The 21,259-nt window shown below is 42.2% G+C and overlaps 1 protein-coding gene across 1 annotated transcript in view; it reads right to left on the bottom strand.

The window, feature by feature from the left end:
* Positions 1–21,259, bottom strand: part of Fam151b (family with sequence similarity 151 member B) — a 39,874-nt gene that overhangs the window by 4,679 nt on the left and 13,936 nt on the right. The window contains exons 4-5 of the mRNA XM_059276394.1: positions 18,287–18,504; positions 17,022–17,157 (exon numbers count right to left, since the gene is read on the bottom strand). Coding sequence (XP_059132377.1) covers positions 17,022–17,157; positions 18,287–18,504 — 354 coding nt within the window. The remainder of the gene's footprint in view (positions 1–17,021; positions 17,158–18,286; positions 18,505–21,259) is intronic.

The following is a 21,259-nucleotide window of genomic DNA, read 5'->3' as shown; positions in this document are numbered from 1 at the left end:
TGGTGGAACTTTTTAGGAAAGATTAGGTATGGCCTTATTGAAGGAGGTATGTCACGGGGGCAGGTGGGCTTTGAGGTTTCAAAACCCTATGCCAGATCCAGTTTCTTTTTCTCTGCCTCCTGCTTGTGGATCAGATGTAAGATCTCAATTACTGCTCCTCCATGTCTGCCTGCCTGCCTGCTTCCTGCCATGATGATCACGGACTCACCCTCTGAAACTGTAAGCAAGCCCCCAATTAAATACTTTCTTTTATAAGCTGCCTTGGTCATGATGTCTCTTCAAGAAACAGAAAAGTAATTAAGACAGTAAATTTACATAATAAAACCTAACATAAATATCAGCACATTTCTATATACATTAACAACAAATGAGAAACAAAAAAGAAATACGAAAAGAATTCCAATTCAAGAGCATCATAAATAATTAAATAGGATATCTGTAGATTAAAGACTATAAAAATTAATGAAAGATGTTAAAGATGATGTGTGTAAACCTATGTTTAGGGGTTGGAAGAATTAGCACTGTTAAGCCATCCATCTTATTCAAAGCAACCAATGAAATCCCATAAAAGTACCTGTACTAGTTACTGTTCTGCTGCTGGGATAAAATGCCGTGACCAAAAGTGACTAGAGCCTATTTGGGCTTATGGTTCCAGAGGGATAAGAGTCCATCACGGTGGGGAGGCGGCAGCAAGCATGGTAACAGGAGCAGGAAGCTACGGCTACATTTCAATAACAAGCACAGAGAATGAACTGAAAGTAGAGTGAGGCCATATAATCTCAACGCCCACCCCAAGTGATGTGCTTCCTCCAGCAACTCTGGACCACTTAAACCTCCCTGAACAGAACCCCGACTGGGAACCAAGTGTTCAAATACCTGAGCTTATGGGGTCATTTTTCTCTCAAACCACCACATTTCACTCCCTGGCCTCCGTAGGCTTATGGGCACATCATAGCGCAAAACACACTCGGTCCAACTTCAAAAGTCCCCATAGTCTCTAACATTTCAAAAACTATTTAAAAGTCCAAAGTATCTTCTGAGACTCAAGGCAATCTGTTCATTGTAACCCTCTGTAGAATCAAAAAGAAGATCACATATTCCCAAAACAGTGGAACGGGACATGCATTACAGTTGTAAAAGGGAAGAATGGGGCCAGAGCCAGGAAACACCAGGCCTAAGAACGGTCAAAGCCCAGCAGGCTCAACACCAAGTCCTGTAGCTCTATGTCTGACCCTGGACTTCAGGGGCTTAGATGGCTCTGTCCCTGCTACACACATCTGTCTTGAGCAGCTCCACTCCCGGTGTGTAGCTCTTCTTGGTAGATGTTGCATGGGTCTAGCATTTCCAACATCTTGTGGTTTCTGACTACAAATCTGGCCTCACTTTCACATCTCACACAGTGTCCTCTCACAGCCTCTTGCTCTCTCTGGCCTCTCATGCACGGACTCCAATGCCACATGCTGCATGACCCCAGCAGCTCTCTGGACACCTCAGCAGAAGGATCCATGACCCTTTCATTCTCATGCCTCTAAAGCCAGCACTATGTGGGTGATACTGCAAATTTTGGCTGTTAGTTTGAGAAGGACATGTGAGAGCCAAAGTTATGTTTTAAGTTTTAACTGCCGTGCCTATGAGAGCCATAAAACAAAAATGCCTCTAACCTGTAAGTCCCTTGCCAAGGACAGATACTTCCTGAAATGCTGGAGGCTATTGTTTATAGGAGATAACAAGCCATGTGTTTTCACTCCCTAAACAAGTTTGTTTGACCCAACTGCATGGGATGTGCTTGATCACGTGAAGGCAGGAGGTACATAGGCAGGAAACAAGTCAGGATGTATGCTTGCTCCTGATCGGACCTGGTTGGAAATAAGATGGCCTTATGGGTTTGCCTTTCTCAGCCTCAGCAAAAATGTGACTCATTGTCATTTTCTGTCAACCTCAGAATGGTCCTGGCCAGAGTCCATCATCCTGACCAGTATTTAATTAAACCTTGCTTCAAATCTGGCTCAAAATTTGTGGTAGTAGTCTTATTTTCACCTGGTGGGATTAACATTTTCTGGAGGCCCCAGTGAGATTCAGACTACACACCCATGTTCTAAAGCCAGACTTTCTATTCGGAACTCCAGGGCTGAGGGGCCACCTCAGAAGGCATGTGCCTTGAGAATTCCAAAGCTTAGAGGTTGCCTTCAGTTTATTGGCGTGAACTACCACAATGAGAAAAGCACCAAGCATCTCCAGAGGCCTCCTGATGAGTCATAGACTGGTTCTGTTCTCTGGGATCCCAATCTGGGACAGGGAGGAGGTTCAACAGGACCCCAATATTCTCCCATCCAGGGCAATAGCAAGATATCACTCACCCGCCTGGTTCTGGTTGGTTGAAAAGTTTTATCTTGTCTGTTTCAATTGTCTGTTTTGTTGTTGGGACATTTTGTCAGTTTTCTGTGTGTTGATGGGTCTGTGTTTTCTGGTGTGTTTGTTGCAAATCTGGAGCAGAGACAGATAACTGGTCAGCTGACTGCCCTCATGTACCCTGTGGCATGGGGACATCAAACAAAGACCTCCAGCAGACTTCCTAGACTTGGCTATGGGCTCACAGGGAACCCAGGATGCAGCATGGGGCGATCCATTTCCTTCCTGTTGGATACCGTGCCACTTACTCATTCCTGAGGGAGTGTTGGGATCCCACCTCTCCTTGTTTCCTTATTGTTGGGGTAGGGAGACAGTCTTACTCACCTCACCATACCCCACCACTTAACTGTATTTTCAGTGGTACCTAATGGGAAGAGATTTTCCAGCTAAGGTAGGAGCTTTCATTTCATTGCTCCCTCCATGTGCCTCACTCCAGACTGGTCAGCAGTGCTTCTCCTCCTCATGCACAAAGATACAGACAGGGCCCTGCTCTCTCTCAAGTTCCAGGGAGATCAGGATCCACTGCCTTGTCCCCAATTCCAGAAGAATGAGGTCTCACCCCACAAGCTTTTCTCCTCCTGGATCCCTCTTGTAATTAACTCAACTAATTATTACAGGATCACCATAGAGCTGGAGTCCAAGGATCATCAGATATACCCAGGTGGTAAGGAACACCCCCAGGCCCAAAAGTGTCTGGGCTCTGCAAAAACAGACTTTAATATAACAATCTATTACTGTTAAATGTTCTCAGCAATTGATTACCTGTGTCTCCTGGATGTTAAACTAATAAAGGAAACAGGTGCCTTAAAATAATCTATCTCTCAAAGCTGTCCACTCTCCCCACACTTATTCAATATAGTACTTGAAGTTCTAGCCAGAGCAATAAGACAACATAAGGAGATCAAGGGGATACAAATTGGAAAGGAAGAAGTCAAGCTTTCCCTATTTGCAGATGACATGATAGTATACATAAGTGACCCCAAAAGTTCGACCAAGGATCTCCTATAGCTTATAGACACCTTCAGCAATGTAGCAGGATACAAGATTAACTCAAAAAAATCAGTAGCTCTCCTATATACAAATGACAAACTGGCTGAGAAAGAAATCAGAGATACATCACCCTTTACAATAGCCACAAATGATATAAAATACCTTGGGGTAACTCTAACTAAACAAGCGAAGGACCTGTATGACAAGAACTTTAAGTACCTGAAGAAAGAAATTGAAGAAGATGTAAGAAAATGAAAAGATCTCCCATGCTCATGGATAGGTAGGATTAACATAGTAAAAATGGCAATCTTACCAAAAGCAATCTACAGATTCAATACAATCCCCATCAAAATCCCAACACAATTCTTCACAGACCTGGAAAGAACAATACTCAACTTCATATGGAAAAACAAAGAACCCAGGATAGCCAAAAGAATCCTGTACAATAAAACACCCTTTGGAGGCATCATGATCCCTGACCTCAAGTTCTACTATCAAGCTACAGTAATAAAAACAGCTTGGTACTGGCATAAAAACCGACATGTGGACCAATGGAACTGAAGACCCTGACATTAATCTGTACACCTATGAATATATGATTTTCAACAAAGAAGCCAAAATTATACAATGGAAAAAAGAAACCATCTTCAACAAATGGTGCTGGCATAACTGGATGTCAACATGTAGAAGACTGCAAATAGATCCATATCTGTCACTGTGCACAAAACTTAAGTCCAAAGACCTCTACATAAATCCAGTTACTCTGAACCCGATAGAAGAGAAAATAGAAAGTAGTCTTGAACGTGTTGACAATGGAGATCACTTCCTAAATATAACACCAGTAGCACAGACACTGAGAGAAACAATAAATGGGACTTCTTGAAACTGAGAAGCTTTTGTAGGGCAAAGGATACAGTCAACAAGGCAAAGCAACAGCCTACAGAATGGGAAAAGTTCTTCACCAACCCCACATCTGACAGAGGGCTGATATCCAGAACATATAAAGAACTCAAGAAATTAGACATCAAAATACCCAGCAGTCCAATTAAAAAATGGGCTATAGAGCTAAACAGAGAATTCTCAACAAAAGAAGCTCAAATGGCTGAAAGACATTTAAGGAATTGCTCAAAATCCTTAGTCATCAGGGAAATGCAAATCAAAATGACTCTGAGATACCATTTTACACCTGTCAGAATGGCTAAGATCAAAAACACTGAAGACAGCTTATGTTGGAGAGGATGTGGAACAAGGGGAACACTCCTCCACTGCTGGTGGGAATGTAAACTTGTACAGGAAATCAATATGGCGCTTTCTTAGAAAACTGGGAATCAACCTCCCTCAAGGCCCAGCTATACCACTCTTGGGCATATACCCAAGGAATGCTCAAACATACTACAAGGACACATGCTCAACTATGTTCATATCAGCATTATTTGTAATAGCCACAACCTGAAAACAACCTAGATGCCCTTCAACTTAAGAATAGATAAAGAAAATGTGGTACATATACATAATGGAGTACTACTCAACAGAGAAAAACAATGACATCATGAGGTTTGCAGGCAAATGGATGGAACTAGAAAAAATCGTCCTGAGTGAGGTAACCCAGGCTCAGAAAGACAAGCATGGTACATACTCACTCATAAGTGGATACTAGATGTAAAGCAAAAGATAACCAGACTGCAACTCACAACTCCAGTGCAGTTACCTAGTAAAGAGGACCCTAAGAAAGACACAGAGAAATGGATTAGATCTACATGAGCAAAGTGTGGGTGGGTGGGGGTAATGGAGGGCAAGGGTTGGGGGAAAGAGAGCTTAGGGTAGCAGGAGGTCCCAGCTGGATCAGGAACAGAGTGGGAGAACAAGGAAAGAGACAACATGATAAATGAAGACCCCATGGGAATAGGAAGAAGCAGAGTGCTAGAGAGGTCCCGAGAAATCCACAAAGATACCTCCACAATAGACTACTGGCAATGGTCGAGAGAGTGCCTGAGCTGACCTGCTCTGGTGATCGGATGGCCAAACACCCTAACTGTCATGACAGAACTCTCATCCAGTGACTGATGGAAGCAGATGCAGAGATCCACAGCCAAACCCCAGGTGGAGCTCCAGGAGTCCAACTGGCGAGAGAGAGGAGGGATTATATGAGCAAGAGATATGGAGACCATGATTGGAAAAAGCACAGGGACAAATAGTCAAACTAGTGGAAACACATAAACTGTGAACCAATAGCTGAGGAGCCCCCATTTAACTAGACCAGGTCCTCTGGATAAGTGAGACAGTTGATTAGCTTGAACTGTTTAGGAGGCCCCCAGGCAGTGGAGCCAGGACCTGTCCTTGGTGCATGAGCTGGCTTTTTGGAATCTAGGGCCTATGCTGAGACACTTTGCTCAGCCTTGACGTAGGGAGGAGAGGACTGGACCTGCCTCAACTGAATCTACCAGGCTGGGCTGACACCCCAGGGGAGACCTTGCCTTGGAGGAGGTGGGAATGGGGGGTGGATTGGGAGGGAAGCCTGGGGGGTGGGAGGAGGGAGGACAGGGGAATCCACGGCTGATATGTAAAATTAAATTAATTATAAAATAAAAATAAAAAAATCTATCTCTGATAAGGCTTATCTCAGGTAAAAAATAAAAACATGTTCTAATCTCTCTCTCTCTCTCTCTCTCTCTCTCTCTCTCTCTCTCTCTCTCTCTCTAACACTAACTAACATAAGCAGAGTACTAAATACTACAATGTCATGTCATGGTCACCAGCCCAAGACTTTAATTTTCTCATGGCTGCTTCTTAATATGTTTAAATTTTTTCTAAGCTCCAGAAACTAGCTTAAATCCATCTGGACAGGTCGGATCTACTTCAGATAAGCGCCAATCCCAAACCTTCCTGGTCTTGGGACCCCCTCTCTCACCCTGGGAACCCCCCAAAGGAAAAAAATAAAATAATAATAATTCTTCTTAGCTTTTCTCTGTCTCACCAGCATCCTGTCCAACACAAGCAGCCAGAGTCCAAGCCAAAAAAGATGAACAGCTTCAAGGCAGCAGACGGCAATGCACTATCCCAGGACTCCTATCTACTTCAGAAGCCCCCTTTCCTATGCACCCCCCTCCCCAAGAATCAACCGATGCCCATCAAGTCAGCTGGAAGCAGTTTTTCCAGGAGAAACAACGCCCCTATTCCTGTTCACCCACTTTTTTATAATAAGCAAAAGTCTGGAATGTTAGGATTCTGCCGCTCCAGCTATATGACTACACATGTGCAGTTAGTTCAGTAGCTAAGTAAGGGGTCTCACGTCATCAATGTGTTGCATGATTATGTAATGCGTGTGGCGTGGTCATGCAATTAGCACATGTGTAGCTCCATAAGCCCACAAGCACATGTGCAGGGGAATCCTTAAAAAGCCGGTCACAGACTCCTCTCCTCTCTTCTGCTCTCTTTCCCTCCCACTCTGCACTCCCCCCGCCCCTGCACATGTCTCTGATACTGGGTTTTGTAGTGCCTCTGACCTTTCTCGAATGGTAAAAGCGCTGCGTTTAAAACCAACAATAAGAGTCACCCAGGTGGTGTTCATTTTAAAGACATGGAGGAGTCACGGAGAACAGCTGAGGCTTGTCACTATGTGGCAGGTCTGGAGTTCCTAAAGAGAACCCAGGAAAAGGATTCTGGCGTTTTGGAGATGCCAGTACCATGTGACAGTCACCAGAAACACCAGCCACAATGAAATGGAGCCGGCTGGGACCTAGAAGGCAGGCTATGTATATGCTGCTGAGTGAGAGTGGGGCCAGAGAGGAGATCCAAGGCCCTTGGAAAAACCCAGGGGATTATGAATGAATCCCAGATGTTGAGCACTGAACTGTTTGCATTTTGGATTTACCTTATGCTTGGATTTACCTTATGCAGATTATGTTTGTGCCCTGTATCTTGAAGTAGAAAAGGTACTTTATTTTTTGATATCACAAGAACACACAGTTGAAAGATTTTAAACTTTCTTAAGAGGAAATTTTGTAGTTTAGCAGAAAAAAAAATTAAGAAAAAAACCTGGATATTTTTTAAAGAACGGCTTTGAAAATGTTCAAATTTATAAGGTTTGGAACTTTTAAGTTTAGAAAATGTTTTATATTATTAACATGTGATCTTAAAAAAATACATACATACATACATACATACATACATACATACATACATACATATGTACATACATACACAAAAGGCTAAAGAGTTAAGGTCACACCTATGAGTGCCAAACATGAACACAAGAACCTGGTATATTCCTGTCTTACGATGTAGCAGGACAAAGAGCAGACTGGCAAAGAGCTTGGAGCAGTGGTTCTCAACCCATGGGTCACGACTTCTTGGGGATTGAAAGACCCTTCCACGGGGTAGCCTAGGGCCATCTGCACATTGGATGTTCCCATTACAATTCATAACAGTGGCAAAATTACAGTTATGAAGTAGCAATGAAATAATTTTATGGTTGGGGGTCACCACAACATGGGAACTACGTTGAAGGGTCACAGCATTAGGAAGGTTGGGAACCACTGGCTTAGAGACTATCTCTCCTTACCTAAGGTCTATTCAGGCTGAAGAATGCACACATAGCCTCCTTCTCTTTGCTAACTTTGTTAAGCTTTAGCTATTTCGATCACTGCATCATGTAAGCACCTATCACATTCTGCAAAGGTGCACTATGAAAGGACCAGGAGGGTAAAGTCGCCAGACTCCCTGTGGACTGTACTAATTATTTAAAGTTTGATTTTGATACCAAGAGCCTCAGTTCAGAAACTGTTATTTTTTTTAAGGCCCAGACTTAATAGAGATAAAGCTGCAAATTCTAATCTTATAAAAATTTCTAAAATTGCAAACTGTTAAAGATAATTAAGACATGCATGTTAATAGTCAGTCATCCACTAAAGGATCAAATTCTTTACTATGTTCAGAACTGTACTTGTAGTCATGCTAAGGACTGATGTAACTGACTAGAAAACATTAAGCTTCCCAGTGCTCTTTTTCTCTTCAAGTGGTACATTTCTATTTCCTTCTGCCCCATTGCTCTTTTCACTGTATACTTGCAGAAGCGTCGTCAATAATAACCATATCACAAACTCAACACTAAATAGTCTTGAAATTTCCTTCACTAAAGAAATTACTCCTTTTCTTAATTTAAGCCTCAAGCAAGTTCTCACAGAGACATAAGGTATCCGGAGTCTTTGCTAGAGTATTGCAGGAATGGTCTTTAGCCAAGTTGCTGTTAAAGCCCTTGCTTCCCTCTGAAATCTCCTGAGCCCGGCATCCCTTCACAGTCCACCTGGCTCTCAGCACCACTGTCGTTCGAGACCCCACTAGGCTGGCCCATCCAGCTCTGCTTACAGAGAGCAGTCTTCAACATATCCAACCACTTTTCTAGTCCTAAGTTCCAAAGCCTTCCACATTCCCTGGATGGGGGTGGGGGATGACAGGTTCTTCAGAGCAAGAGTCCACTCTTAGCACCAACACAAGAATTAGTTACTTTCATGTTGCTGTGATAAAACACCATGGCCAAAAGCAACTTACGGAAAGTGTGTTTATTCTGGCTTATGGTTCCAAAGGGACAAATGGCCACGGTGGGGAGGCATGGCAGCAAGCGGGAGGCATAGCGATAGGAACAGGAAGCTGAGAGATCACATCTCCACTGTAAGCATGAAACAGAAAACAAACCAGTGGGGCTGTACTCTGAATGCCCAACCTCCAGGGACATACTTCCAGCAAAGCCTAACCACCTAAACCTCCCAAACAGCACCACCAACTGGGAACTAAGTGTTCTAATGCCTGAGCCTAGGAGGGACACATCTCATTCAAACCACCATAGTACTAACGGTATTTTTAATAAAAATAAGATCCTGAAGTTTATATGGAACTATGGAAAATCTGAATATCTAAAGACTCTTGAGCAAAAAGAAAAATATTGGAAGTATCACATTCTTGATTTAAAGTCAAATTATAAAACCATAGTAATCAAAACCACAGAACCATGAAACAGAAAAGATCACCTAGAAATAAGTCGACAGACTTACCATCAAATGTTCTTCAATTATAAACCCATAAAGCAGAAATATAGACATTATATGCTTACATGAAAATAAAATGATTAAAAACTACCACTTAGATGGCTAACAGATGCAGACCAGTTCAGATCAGCAATGTCAGAAGCTTTGTATGACCGACAGGATACGTTTCAAGCACAGGGCAGAGAAAGAGAGCAGTCTTCAACATCTATATTAGTGTAAGTAATTCAGTTATCATAACAAATGCAAAGGTGAAAACCAGCGGTGTGAGCATCCACCCAGAGCAATGACAGGAAGTCAGTGCTCTAAGGAAGAAGGGAAGGAACCACTAAATCATAAGCCAGAAAAATCAATCCAATCCGAGAGCTCACTTAAAGAATTATCATCCAGTCTAGGAACAGGGAGATTGCCCTGGGGGTAAAACTTTTGTGTGTGTGTTTTGAGTCAGGGTTTCTCTGTGTAGTCCTGGCTGTCCCGGAACTACGACCTGAGTAGGGATGCCCAGGACTCACACAGAAGAATGGTATGAGGGTATGAGCACACATCTGTGACCTCAACACGGGTAGTTGGAGGAAGGGAAGAGAGACTGGAGGATCCCTAGAGCAGACTGGCTAGCCAGCCTAACCAATCAGTAAGCACCAGGTTCAATGAGAGACTTTGTGCTGTCGAACAATCCTTTTCTACACTATGAATATGTATTACCCTCATTTGCTAATAAAAAGCTGACTGACTGATAGCTGGGCAGGAAGAGATCAAGCGCGAGAGCCAGACTAGGAGAATTCTGGGAAGAGGAAGGGCAGAGTCAGTCACTGGCAAACACAGAGAAGCAAGATGAGAATGTCGTGTGGCTAAACACAGTTAAGACTTAAGAATTATGGGTTAATTTAAGTGTAAGAGTTAGCTAGCAACAATCCTGAGCTATTGGCTGAGTATTTATAAGTAATATTAACCCTCTGAGTGGTTATTTGGGAACTATCAGGCAGTAGAGAAATGCCTGACTACACCTTGTCTCAAAAAATATGGTGGAGAGTAATTGAGGAACACACCTGACACCAGTCTCTAGCCTGTAAGTACATCTGCATGCACATGTATACACACATGAATGTGTACACATGCATGCACCACACATAAAAATTATCTAGTTTACAGCCAGGCAGTGGTGGTGCATGCCTTCAATCCCAGCACTCGGGAGGCAGAGGCAGGCAGACCTCAGTGAGTTAAGAGGCCAGCCTGGTCTACAGAGTGAGTTCCAGGATACCCAGGACTGTTTTACAGAGAAACCCCATCTCAAAAAACAAAACAAGAACAACTACAAAAATTATCTAGTCTAGTCAAGAAATGAGTGGAAAAGATACATTAAGGAACTGAAGACTTTTAAGAAACTAAGAGAATAATCAACTACTTCAGTCAGTTGTATCTAAGTAAGTTTAAAAACATGGATTGAACAATTTTCTAAGAAAATATAATTTATGAAACTTGGCTTCTAAGGCCATTGAAAACTAAGCAAACCACTTATTAAATCATAAACAGAAAGGTTGTTCAAGCTTAGCTTTTCCCAAAGCCTCAGGTTTAGAAGGTTTCACATGTAGGCCATTTAAATGTTATTTTCAGTATCTTTGAACACATAAGAAGGTACAGGTAATTTTATGAAATGCTCATACCTAAAACTGAGAAAGGAAATCATACAGATCAACAGAGAATCAGCGCTGAGAAGCACATGGCAGGACTGGCGTGTCAGACACAGTGGGGAGATAGGGGATGGGAAAGACCGTGAAATCGCACAATAAACATTCTCTTTACTAGGCATGGAGGCAAGAGAAGATACTACTTTTGGCTAGCCTGGATGGAACTCAATCTGTAGACCATGCTGGCCTCAAACTCCCAGAGATATGCCTGCTTTTGCTGGCCTGCTGGGATTAAAGGCGCGGCCACCACAGCCAGCCAAGATGGCTTTCATAGGAATAGAAAAAGCACTTGGGAAAACTGAAAACACATAGGAATTTGGATGCTTGTTTAGACTGGCATCTTTGCAGGATTTGAAAAGCTTTCACATTAACAATGTCCATAATCACTAATAATTGGACACATTTCTAGAATTCTCCATATGGGCATTATGGCATCTGTGTGAGAGAACTCTTCCCTGGGGGTGTCCTGTGCAGAACACACTCATGGCTCCTGGCACAAGAAGCCACGAGAATTCCTGTCACACACAGAAGGTCCCAGAACAGAAATGTCCTCAGGCGTTACCTGCTGGAAGTTAGGCTTCCCCTAGCTGTGAACCCTGGTTCTGGAAACTAACAAAAAACCTGGAAAAGGGAAAGGAAATGAAAACTACCAAAGTCCAAAAGAGAAAATATCGTTGTTTAGAAAGGGTACAATTTGTTTTGCTTCAAAGACTCAAAAATCAAATGAAAACCATTAAAAATGATAAAATTATTAGATTTGGACTTAAGTATGTAAAAATAAATGACCTTCATATATTTATAGCATGTGAACATCACATGTGCATATTATATATAGATATAGATGTATGTATATCAACCAATGCAGGGTATAAGGACTGATTCACGACAGTAACTCAAGTGGCTGAAGTGATGGCTCGGGGGTTAAGAACATGTACTGAGGCCCAGTTCAGTGTCCAGTACCCACATGGGGCTGCTGACAACCATGTACAAATCCAGCTCTAAGGGATCTCACACCCTTGTCTGGACTCTGCAGCTACCTGCACTCAAATGTGCATGCTCCCATGTGCACCTGCATGAACACACACACACACACACACACACACACTTAAAACTTGAAAAAAAACTTTAAAAATAGCAGTGCATCATAAATGCAACGTAGCCACACAGACTATGAACAATGTACATCTAACTACAGAGGGGTTTGTTGTCGCCCTTTGGTGCTGGGTAGTGTGCTAAGGGCCCTGTGCTGGGCCACACTGACTGGGTTCCCAGCATCTAACCTTTAGTCTTTTAAGGTAGAATACTGATCAGATTTTGTTGTTTGAATCAGTCAACTTGGATAAACATCTCAGCGCTTTTGCTCTAATTAAAAGTAAATAATAAACTTCCGACTTCTTCCCATCTCAAGCAGTATAAGGCCATTAGAGCCGTAGGAATGATGGGGTTTTATAGGTTGTTTTTTTTCTACAGAAGAGTAAAGAAACATTCTAGAAGTTTTGGGATGAAGATGGCTCTATTATCTGGTACAATGGCAGTCACTGCGTATGTCTGAAGCAGGGGATCTCAACCTGTGGGTCGCATATCAGAGATCAGATATTTATATTACAATTCATAGCAGCAGCAAAATTACAGTTATGAAGCAGCACTGAAATAATTGTATGGTTAGGGGTCATCACAGCATGAGGAACTGTGTTAAAGGTTCACAGCATGAGGAGGGTTGAGAACCACTGCTCCGAAGTTTAATTGCACTTACTTTGTGTCTAATACAATGACAGTTGCTGTATATGTCTAAAGTTTAATTGCACTGATTTTACGTTAGGTTTTCATTATGACTACTGAAGAAAATATGCCCTTTCATAAGCTATACATTTTTCAAAAGAGAAAACTTTAGCGTCTGAGAATATCATTCATTGGAGAAGTGCTTTGCCTGGCATGGACAAAATACCCAGTGATCCTCTCCCATGCAAACACACACGTGTGTGTATATGTGTGTGTATGTGTGTGTATACATATATAATTATCTTAAATATCTTCTACCATTATAAGGCTGAAGTATATTTTAATGCCAACTTAAGAGGTAATGCATTAAAATAAAAGCTTTATAAAGTAATAAAATGATACTGAAATGAATTCTAAATTGTCTTTTCATTGGTAACGATTAGTGTCCATTTAGCTACTCATTTTCAACTACTTCCTTTGACATGTATTTAGGGGATAAGTTGAAGGAGAAGAGAAAACTGTATCATATTACTAAAAAGAGGCTTAGTTCCTAGTCTTCTAAGCCTTAGGCAACTTCATACACAGCACTTGCATTCAGAAAAGGGTTTCCCACACACACATGTGCATTGCACACACATACACATGCAAAGGCCAAGACAATGTCTTAATAAAAATGTCATAATGAAAACAGCATTTAGTCCATAAAGATGAACAATAATGAAACACAGTGCAATTCATGAGACATGGTGTCACAAGGATTGGTATCTCTAACGACAACCCAAGTATAACACATTCCTGACTCTTCCTGATCATTTTTAAAAGACTATTTACATACATATTTACATATTAGTTGAGAGAAATATTTTAAATTTTGGTAATCTATACTGTTTATGTCACTATTACTCATTGCTTTAAAAAATATTTCTCAAACATTGTCCTTATTGTAAAAAGATGGGTCATGGATTAGTTAACTACTAATATTTTTCGAACATTGCTATACAAATTCAGAATGAGGGACAAAAATAATCACTCACTGTTCTTAAAAATATTATCTCTATATATTTTGTGAGTCCATTTACTGAAAAAAAGACCAAAGCTTTAAAACATCACTGTTAACTTACTGTACAGAATGGTCACTGAAACAGCTCTGTCATGCTCTACCTCCATGTGTAAAATTATAGAAAAAATCATTTATATGTAATCCATCACTTCCAGTTTGAAAGACTCAACAGTAGATGTCTAAGACATGTGCAGTTTCTGCTTAAGAGAAAAGAACACTCTAAGAGTTCTTAGACTTGATCACACCCAGCAGCCCAGCAATGTCTGTTGGAAGTGGCTAGTCTGCATTTCACAAGGCCCACTAGGATTATGTTTGAGAGAATTATTTCTGATTGGGGCTCTTGGACTAGCAGGTGCCTTTGTGAGCTGCAAAATTTTCAGGACCCGATGTGGCCTTTCAAATTCATCCTGACCATTCAGTGGAAATACTGCAAACGGCACACGAACCAAATGCAGAATGCAGCCTTGGCCAGGTTCCTCACAGCTGCGGCTCTAACCTCATGGTGCCTCTGCACATGCTCACTTCTTCTCCTGTATCCATGAAAACAATCTCTTTATACTGTGAATGTTTCTCAAACAGGAATGTGCAGAGATATATTCAAAGACATTAGAGTTCTACAAGAGAATTTAATTTTTATAATTTAATTTAGTGCCATAATTTAAATAGTAATCTTTAAAAATTAATATAGTACACTAGCTGACTTCAGAGTAATTGTCCAACACCAACAAAAACAAACAAAACCAGAAGCAGAGTTCACAGTAATGAGTTAATATAGACATGCTGCCCCAAGAGCATGTCTAAAGCACCACACACTATTAAAGTAACGATCTCCTCATTAGCTCAACGCGTCTCTCTTCTACTAGTTAGCCAGAATTGGTTTCAGTTGTTTGCAGTGAAGACCCCGACTAGTCTATTGTCTGGTACCATCTAATGTTTCTCTTTCACCATAATGCAAGCTACCATCGCTCAAACAATTTGAAGTTTAATTCATTTATAAATACTTTATAATTCAGTTTCCCCATGCAAGTGGAATCATAAGACACACATGATTCTGAACTTTAATATTTTCACTTAACAGAGATATCTTAGAGATTTATCCACAGCAAAACAGTGAGCCTCCAGCATGACCTACAACAAGTACTTACCATTCCATCATGAGGTACACCACAATATACTCAGCCAGTTTCTGACTGGAGGATACTTGGAGTATTCCACATCCTTTATAATTACAAGCAATGCTTTGAAATGTGCTAGTATCTCTGTGCGTACATGAACTTCTCTAGGAAGATGAGCCCTTATTGATGAAATCCATGGCACATGCCACATTATTCCTCAGAGAAATCAATCAGTTTACATCTACAATAGACACATGACTGCTTCCTCTACTCTCTCTGACCTGGTGAATTATTAAATTTGGCCTTTTGCTAGGTAGCTGTAAATTTTTTTTAGGTTAGAATTCTTTATGGCTCTCTGACATGTATCATAATATTATTTTTACCAGAATTTCTTATTTTTATTTCTCGTTTTGCTATTTTTATTTGGATTTTATCCAAATGTAGCAAAATTTTACTTCATGGTTTCTGGACTTGTTGCCTTTAACACCAAGAAAATCTTTCTATTCTGAAACCACACTAAAAATCTGGCCTAGGGGCTGGAGGAGAGATGGCTCAGTGGTTGGGAACACCTGCTGCTCTTGCAGAGAACCCAAGTTTAGTTCCAGCACCCAAAGGGTGGCTCACAACCATTTGAAACTCCAGTTCCAGGGGATCTGATGCCCTTTAGTGACCTCTGTGGGCACCAGGCAGTACACAGTACACATACATACACACAGTACACATACATACACAGAGGTGAAACACTCATACACATAAAATAAACACATGTTTTAAAAACGCCGACCTTGTCTGTTCCTCATGCATTGTCAGTTTAATATTCAAGTGTTAATCAGTGGGAAGATACTCAGCAAAGATTAAGGAAAGCTCTGAGCACAGCCTTTCTAGACAGTTAACTGCTGCTGTACTAGTTATTAGACCTTTGCCTTGATGGCGACAATGACAGCTTGTCCCCACACTAAGTTCTGTGACAGGTTTGGATTGACTTCTGCGCCTTCTGCGGCTCCAAAAAAGTGGCACCTAAACTGTTTTAATATTTGTACCTTCAGAGTATACTTCAACACTTACTATATGGTACAATTAAGTTAAATTTGTTTATTATTATTGTTTAAGACTTTATTTTTGATTATGTGTGTGTATGTATGTGCAAGGGGGTGCCAGGGCCTTGTGGAGGTGTGATCTCCCTAGAGCTGTGGATACAGGCAGCTGAGAGTCATCTGACATGGGGGCTGGGCACTGTCCTCAGTCCCCTGCAAGAGCAGCACATGCTCCTAACCACTGAGCAACCTCTCTGGCCCTCAAAATGTATTTTATATCACTATTATTATTATTTGTGTGTGTGTGTGTGTGTGTGTGTGTGCGCGTGCGCGCGCGCACATTAATGTGCTCATGTCCGAAGGTCAGAGGACAACACTGTGGAGTCAGTTCTCTCTTTCCACATTTACATGGGTCCCAGGGAATGAAATCAGGTCAACAGGCTTTTGTGCAAACGTGTCCTTGCTGAGCCATACTGCCAGACCTCGCTAATTTTTTTTATTGTACATCAAAAGATTAAAGTTTCATATGAAAAAGATTTCTATAATACTAATATTCAAAGTTAAACTACATTTTCTACTTACAATTAAAAGATGACAACATTTACTTGGAGGACAGGGGTAAAGCTATGCTCTTGAGGCTTGTTGAGAAGTAAATCAGTTTTCATTCCTTCTCTCTCTTACACACTGTCCTTTCATAAGTATTATGTCATGGCTTTCCCCCTTTTTTAGATAGAATGTCATGTAGCCCAGGCTAGCCTCCAGTTCCCTCTGAAGATGGAAATCCCCTTGAATTCCTAACGCTTCTGCTTCTGCTCCGAGTGCTGGGGTTGCAGACAAGCTCCAGCACACCCTTTGAAAGTCCACGTTCCTTCCCTCTCCAGCACACCCTTTGAAAGTCCACATCTCTTCCCTCTCCAGCACCTGCACACCCGCACATCCACATCTGAGGCTGCTATGATGATAATTCATACCTGTTTGATTTCTTCAATAGCCAGAGCAACTGAGAACAGGATTGCCTGACCAAAGCTGCCCTGACAGGAAACGTGACGGGCTGGGTTAGGCCACTGCATATGTAGTCCATCTCTTTCACCATTGTCCAGCTGTAGCCTGAAGTGATCAGAAAGGATTCTAAGTTTCTGACCGGAATCTTGGAAGTCAATTAACTAAAAGACCAAATTACCCAGGAAAAGACAACTCTGTCGCTAAGTTACAGATGAGATTCTAGAGAGCTCACAAAACATCCACTGAGCTCAGAGTGAATTAAAACATTGTGGTGCAAAGAAGATTACGTTTATTTTTGTTTATAAAGGTGCTGAGTGAAGGCCTGGGTCTTGGGCATGCTAATCAAGTACTCCATCATTAAGCCACCCAACAACAGTGAAATGTTCAGGCACAGAGCTGTGTTCTTCAGCCACACCCATTCTTCTGGCCCCTACTGCCGGGAAAGCTCCTGTGTACTTCAGCTGACACAGTGATTTGCTGTGTGCTATATGGGAAAATGAGGCCAGAGTATGTAAACACTTGCAAAGACCAGCTTGGGATTTGCTCAAAGCAGGTAAAAACACAACTTTGGCTCTATCACATCTTGCAAAAAAACATTTCCCTTGGAAGCTTCTGGACAGATGTCATCAGGGTCTATGTGGAGTAACAGAAGGGAGGGCACACACACCTGGAGGGTCTTTCCTGTAGGCCCTTGGACTGTGTGGGATGACTGTGTGGGATGACCGTGTGGGATGACTGTGTGGGATGACTGTGTGGGATGATTGTGTGGGATGACTGTGTGGGATGACTGTGAGATTACTGTGTGGGATGACTGTGTGGGATGACTGTGGGATGACTGTGTGGGATGACTGTGAGATTACTATGTGGGATGACTGTGTGGGATGATTGTGGGATGACTGTCTGGGATGATTGTGTGGGATGACTGTGGTGTGGGATGACTGTGAGATGACTGTGTGGGATGACTGTGGGATGACTTGTGGGATGATTGTGTGGGATGACTGTGTGGGACGACTGTGTGGGATGACTGTGGGATGACTGTGGGATGACTGTATGGGATGACTGTGGGATGACTGTGTGGGATGACTGTGTGGGATGACTGTGGGATAACTGTGTGGGATGACTGTGTGGGATGACTCTGTGGGATCACTATTTAGCTCTGTATTAATGGTGCAACTTTTACAACTGGAGGATATTTTAATTCATCTAACAGTAAACTCTTGATTAGAATCACCACCTTCATTGACTTTCTCTGGATGCCATCCTGTTGTCCAACCCAGGGAAAAGGTCACATCTGGAAAGAAGGATGTCACAGTGTCCAGGAAGGCTCTGGCATCCACGACCTTGCTGCTTCCGTTTGGCCCAGGAAGGATGTCAGCGTTCATCCACACAGGACGCTGCAGGTGCTGCCTCACATTCTGCAGGAACAGCATGGATGCTCTGACGGCTGCCAGACTGAAAAAGAGTTTGTGACCAATGAATCGTCCAGTACGGAGAAGGTCTAACTGTTCTCAAATTCAAAATACAAATGTAAAATGTCATATGGGACGAGAGCGGAAGACTAACCCACACAACTTACCTCAAAATATTTATGTTTCTTTTTTGTGGAAAGGAACTTATAGATTTTACAGTGATATCAATAATGCTAGCAGCTATGAACCAAACAGGGGTCTCCAAACTCCATATTCAGGCCACTAAGCGTGCAATGATGTAAGAAAAGATATACATGTTTGCTTCCCGTTCACACAGGGAATAGCAGGCATGGTTGGGCTGTTCTGAGAGGGGTCCATGCCACACCTCAGCCTTTGATAAGAGCAACTCTGACACTTGAAATCCCACAGGAGATGAGGTCTCTTTCCTTCATGCACGATTGGGTGAGTTTGGAGACATGAACATATTTCATAAAGTGCCTGGAAAGCATAAAGATACATTTCCTAACGCGAATACCAGCCTGGTTCTCCTGTGCTGTGAGCTCCTTCTGTGGAAATGAGAGGATGTTTCAGTTCCACATCAACAGTGGCTTGTCTTCTCTCCTGCAACTGCTGTGCTCACAGGCCTCAGAGCAGCTGTTGTTGTTTTGACGTGTTTATCTGTTGGTTTTTGAGACAAGGTCTCACTACTTAGCCCTGGCTGGCCTGGAACTCGCTCAGTAGACCATGCTGGCCTCCAACTCGGAGATTCGCCTGCCTCTGCCTCCAAGCCTTGGGATTAAAGGAATGTGATATCATGCCCAGCTTGCAAAACAGTAAGTTTAGTATATCATTTTTACTTTGTGTATGTGTGTGTGTGTGTGTGTGTGTCTTACTGTTCTCAAACACACACACACACACACACACACACACACACACACACACACACACACACACCAGCTTAACTGGAAAACCTCACTACTTCTAAAGGTTCTTTCAACCTTTAAGAGAAACCCTTCTGAACCTTTAGAAAGGTTCACCAAGAGAAACAGGTCCTGTGCTACTGTGATGGAGGCTGAGAAACCTGGGGATGGAAGAGACATTTGTTCTTCCTGAGGATGGAAGTGCCCATCTGTGCTTCTCTCCTGTGCCTCCTACTTTAAGAAGAGAAATTTTATTAAATTGTGTGCTAAAGCCAGAGACATGTGGCACTCGGCCTCCAGTCTCCTTTACCTTGTATATTATCCCCACTGTCTTTGAAACGGACATCCTAGATTTTAGTGGATTAATAAAGTAAGTCTTAGGCAGAACCTTGTAGATTCTAATTTAGAAACTTTTATTTCTCTGTGATACTTCCTACCTTCTATTATATTGATACCTGTGAAAACCTCAATTCTAAAATCCACAGGGAACCACAGAAGACCCCAAATCAGCAGAAAATCCAAGGAAAAAAGAGCAAAGCTAGCTGGGCACGGTGGGTGACCTTTGATCCCAGCACTCAGGAGGCAGAGGCAGCTGGGTCTCTGAGTTCAAGGCCAGCCTGGTCTACAGAGTGAGTTTTAGGACAGTCAGGACTACACAGAGAAACCCTGTCTGGAGAAACAAAACAAAACAAAACAGCAAAGCTAGACGCACCACAACACCTGATTTCAATGCATATAAACCAAGCATGGTAGCACATGCCTGTAATCCAGCACTCGAGAGTCTGGGGGGGGGGGGCTGAGGGAGGGCTGCCATGACTATGTAGAGAGTTCAAGGTTAGAGTTCAAGATCTTAACTCAAAAAACAAAACTAAACAAACAAACAGACAACAACAACAAAACCCTGCAAAGCTATAGTAATACAACAGCATACACTTAAGGTTAGACTCTGAACTGCTCTTGAGAGACTCATGCTGAGTCCTCAGTTCCCAGCCTGTGGCGTTATTTTAGAGGCTATCTCGAGGCTTTGGGCTGCTAGGAGTAGCTTACAAGAGCAGACCTGTGAGGGCTCTCCTGCACCTGGTCACAGGTGGCTTCTTGGTCTGTGCCATGTGAACGGATTCATCTCTCAGGACACTGCCCCACACAGCATCCATCCTCTTTAGCAAGGTGGGCTGAGACACCTCCAAAACCCAGAGCCAAGGTTTGACAGACATTTCTGTCAAACAGTTTGGTCACAGTGATGCAAAAGTAAATTAATAAAGACTGAGAATCTTACCTTATCCTGCCTTCTTAGGAATTTCATTTACAAATTGAAGGCAACAGAATGAAAGCCATCCCTGATATTATAATAAGTAATTTAAAATTGTATTTTAGAGGAAAATCTTTTAAAACCCCAGAGTCAGCTAAAACTCTAGATAAAATTTAAGCATCACTGTGTTACTAAATGATAATTATAGCACATATTATAATCATGTATTATCATTTGTATGCTAGATAAAAATAACCCGGAAGCACAAAACAAGATCCACTAAAATACTATTCAGCTCCGTTTACAGAGTTCAGTGGTTTGCTTAAGAACTCAGGCTGGCTATGTGGCTCATCTGGTAAATGGGCTTGCTGCTAACTCTGATGACCTGATCTGACATCTAGGATCCACACGGTGGAAGGAGGAACTGACTTCTGCAAGTGTTCTCTGACCCCCACAGGCCTGCTGTAGAGTTTATACACACACACACACACACACACACACACACACACACACACGAGCACACACACAAATTTAAAAAAATAGAATGTTCACTCCCAGGCTGGGAACATAGCTCGGTGGCAGAGCATGCACTTAGCATGTACAAGGCCTTAAGCACCACAAACAGGAAA

This window comes from Peromyscus eremicus, chromosome 11, assembly GCF_949786415.1.
Source record: "Peromyscus eremicus chromosome 11, PerEre_H2_v1, whole genome shotgun sequence".
NCBI lineage: Eukaryota > Metazoa > Chordata > Mammalia > Rodentia > Cricetidae > Peromyscus > Peromyscus eremicus.
This window is presented reverse-complemented; position numbering and strand designations above follow the sequence as displayed.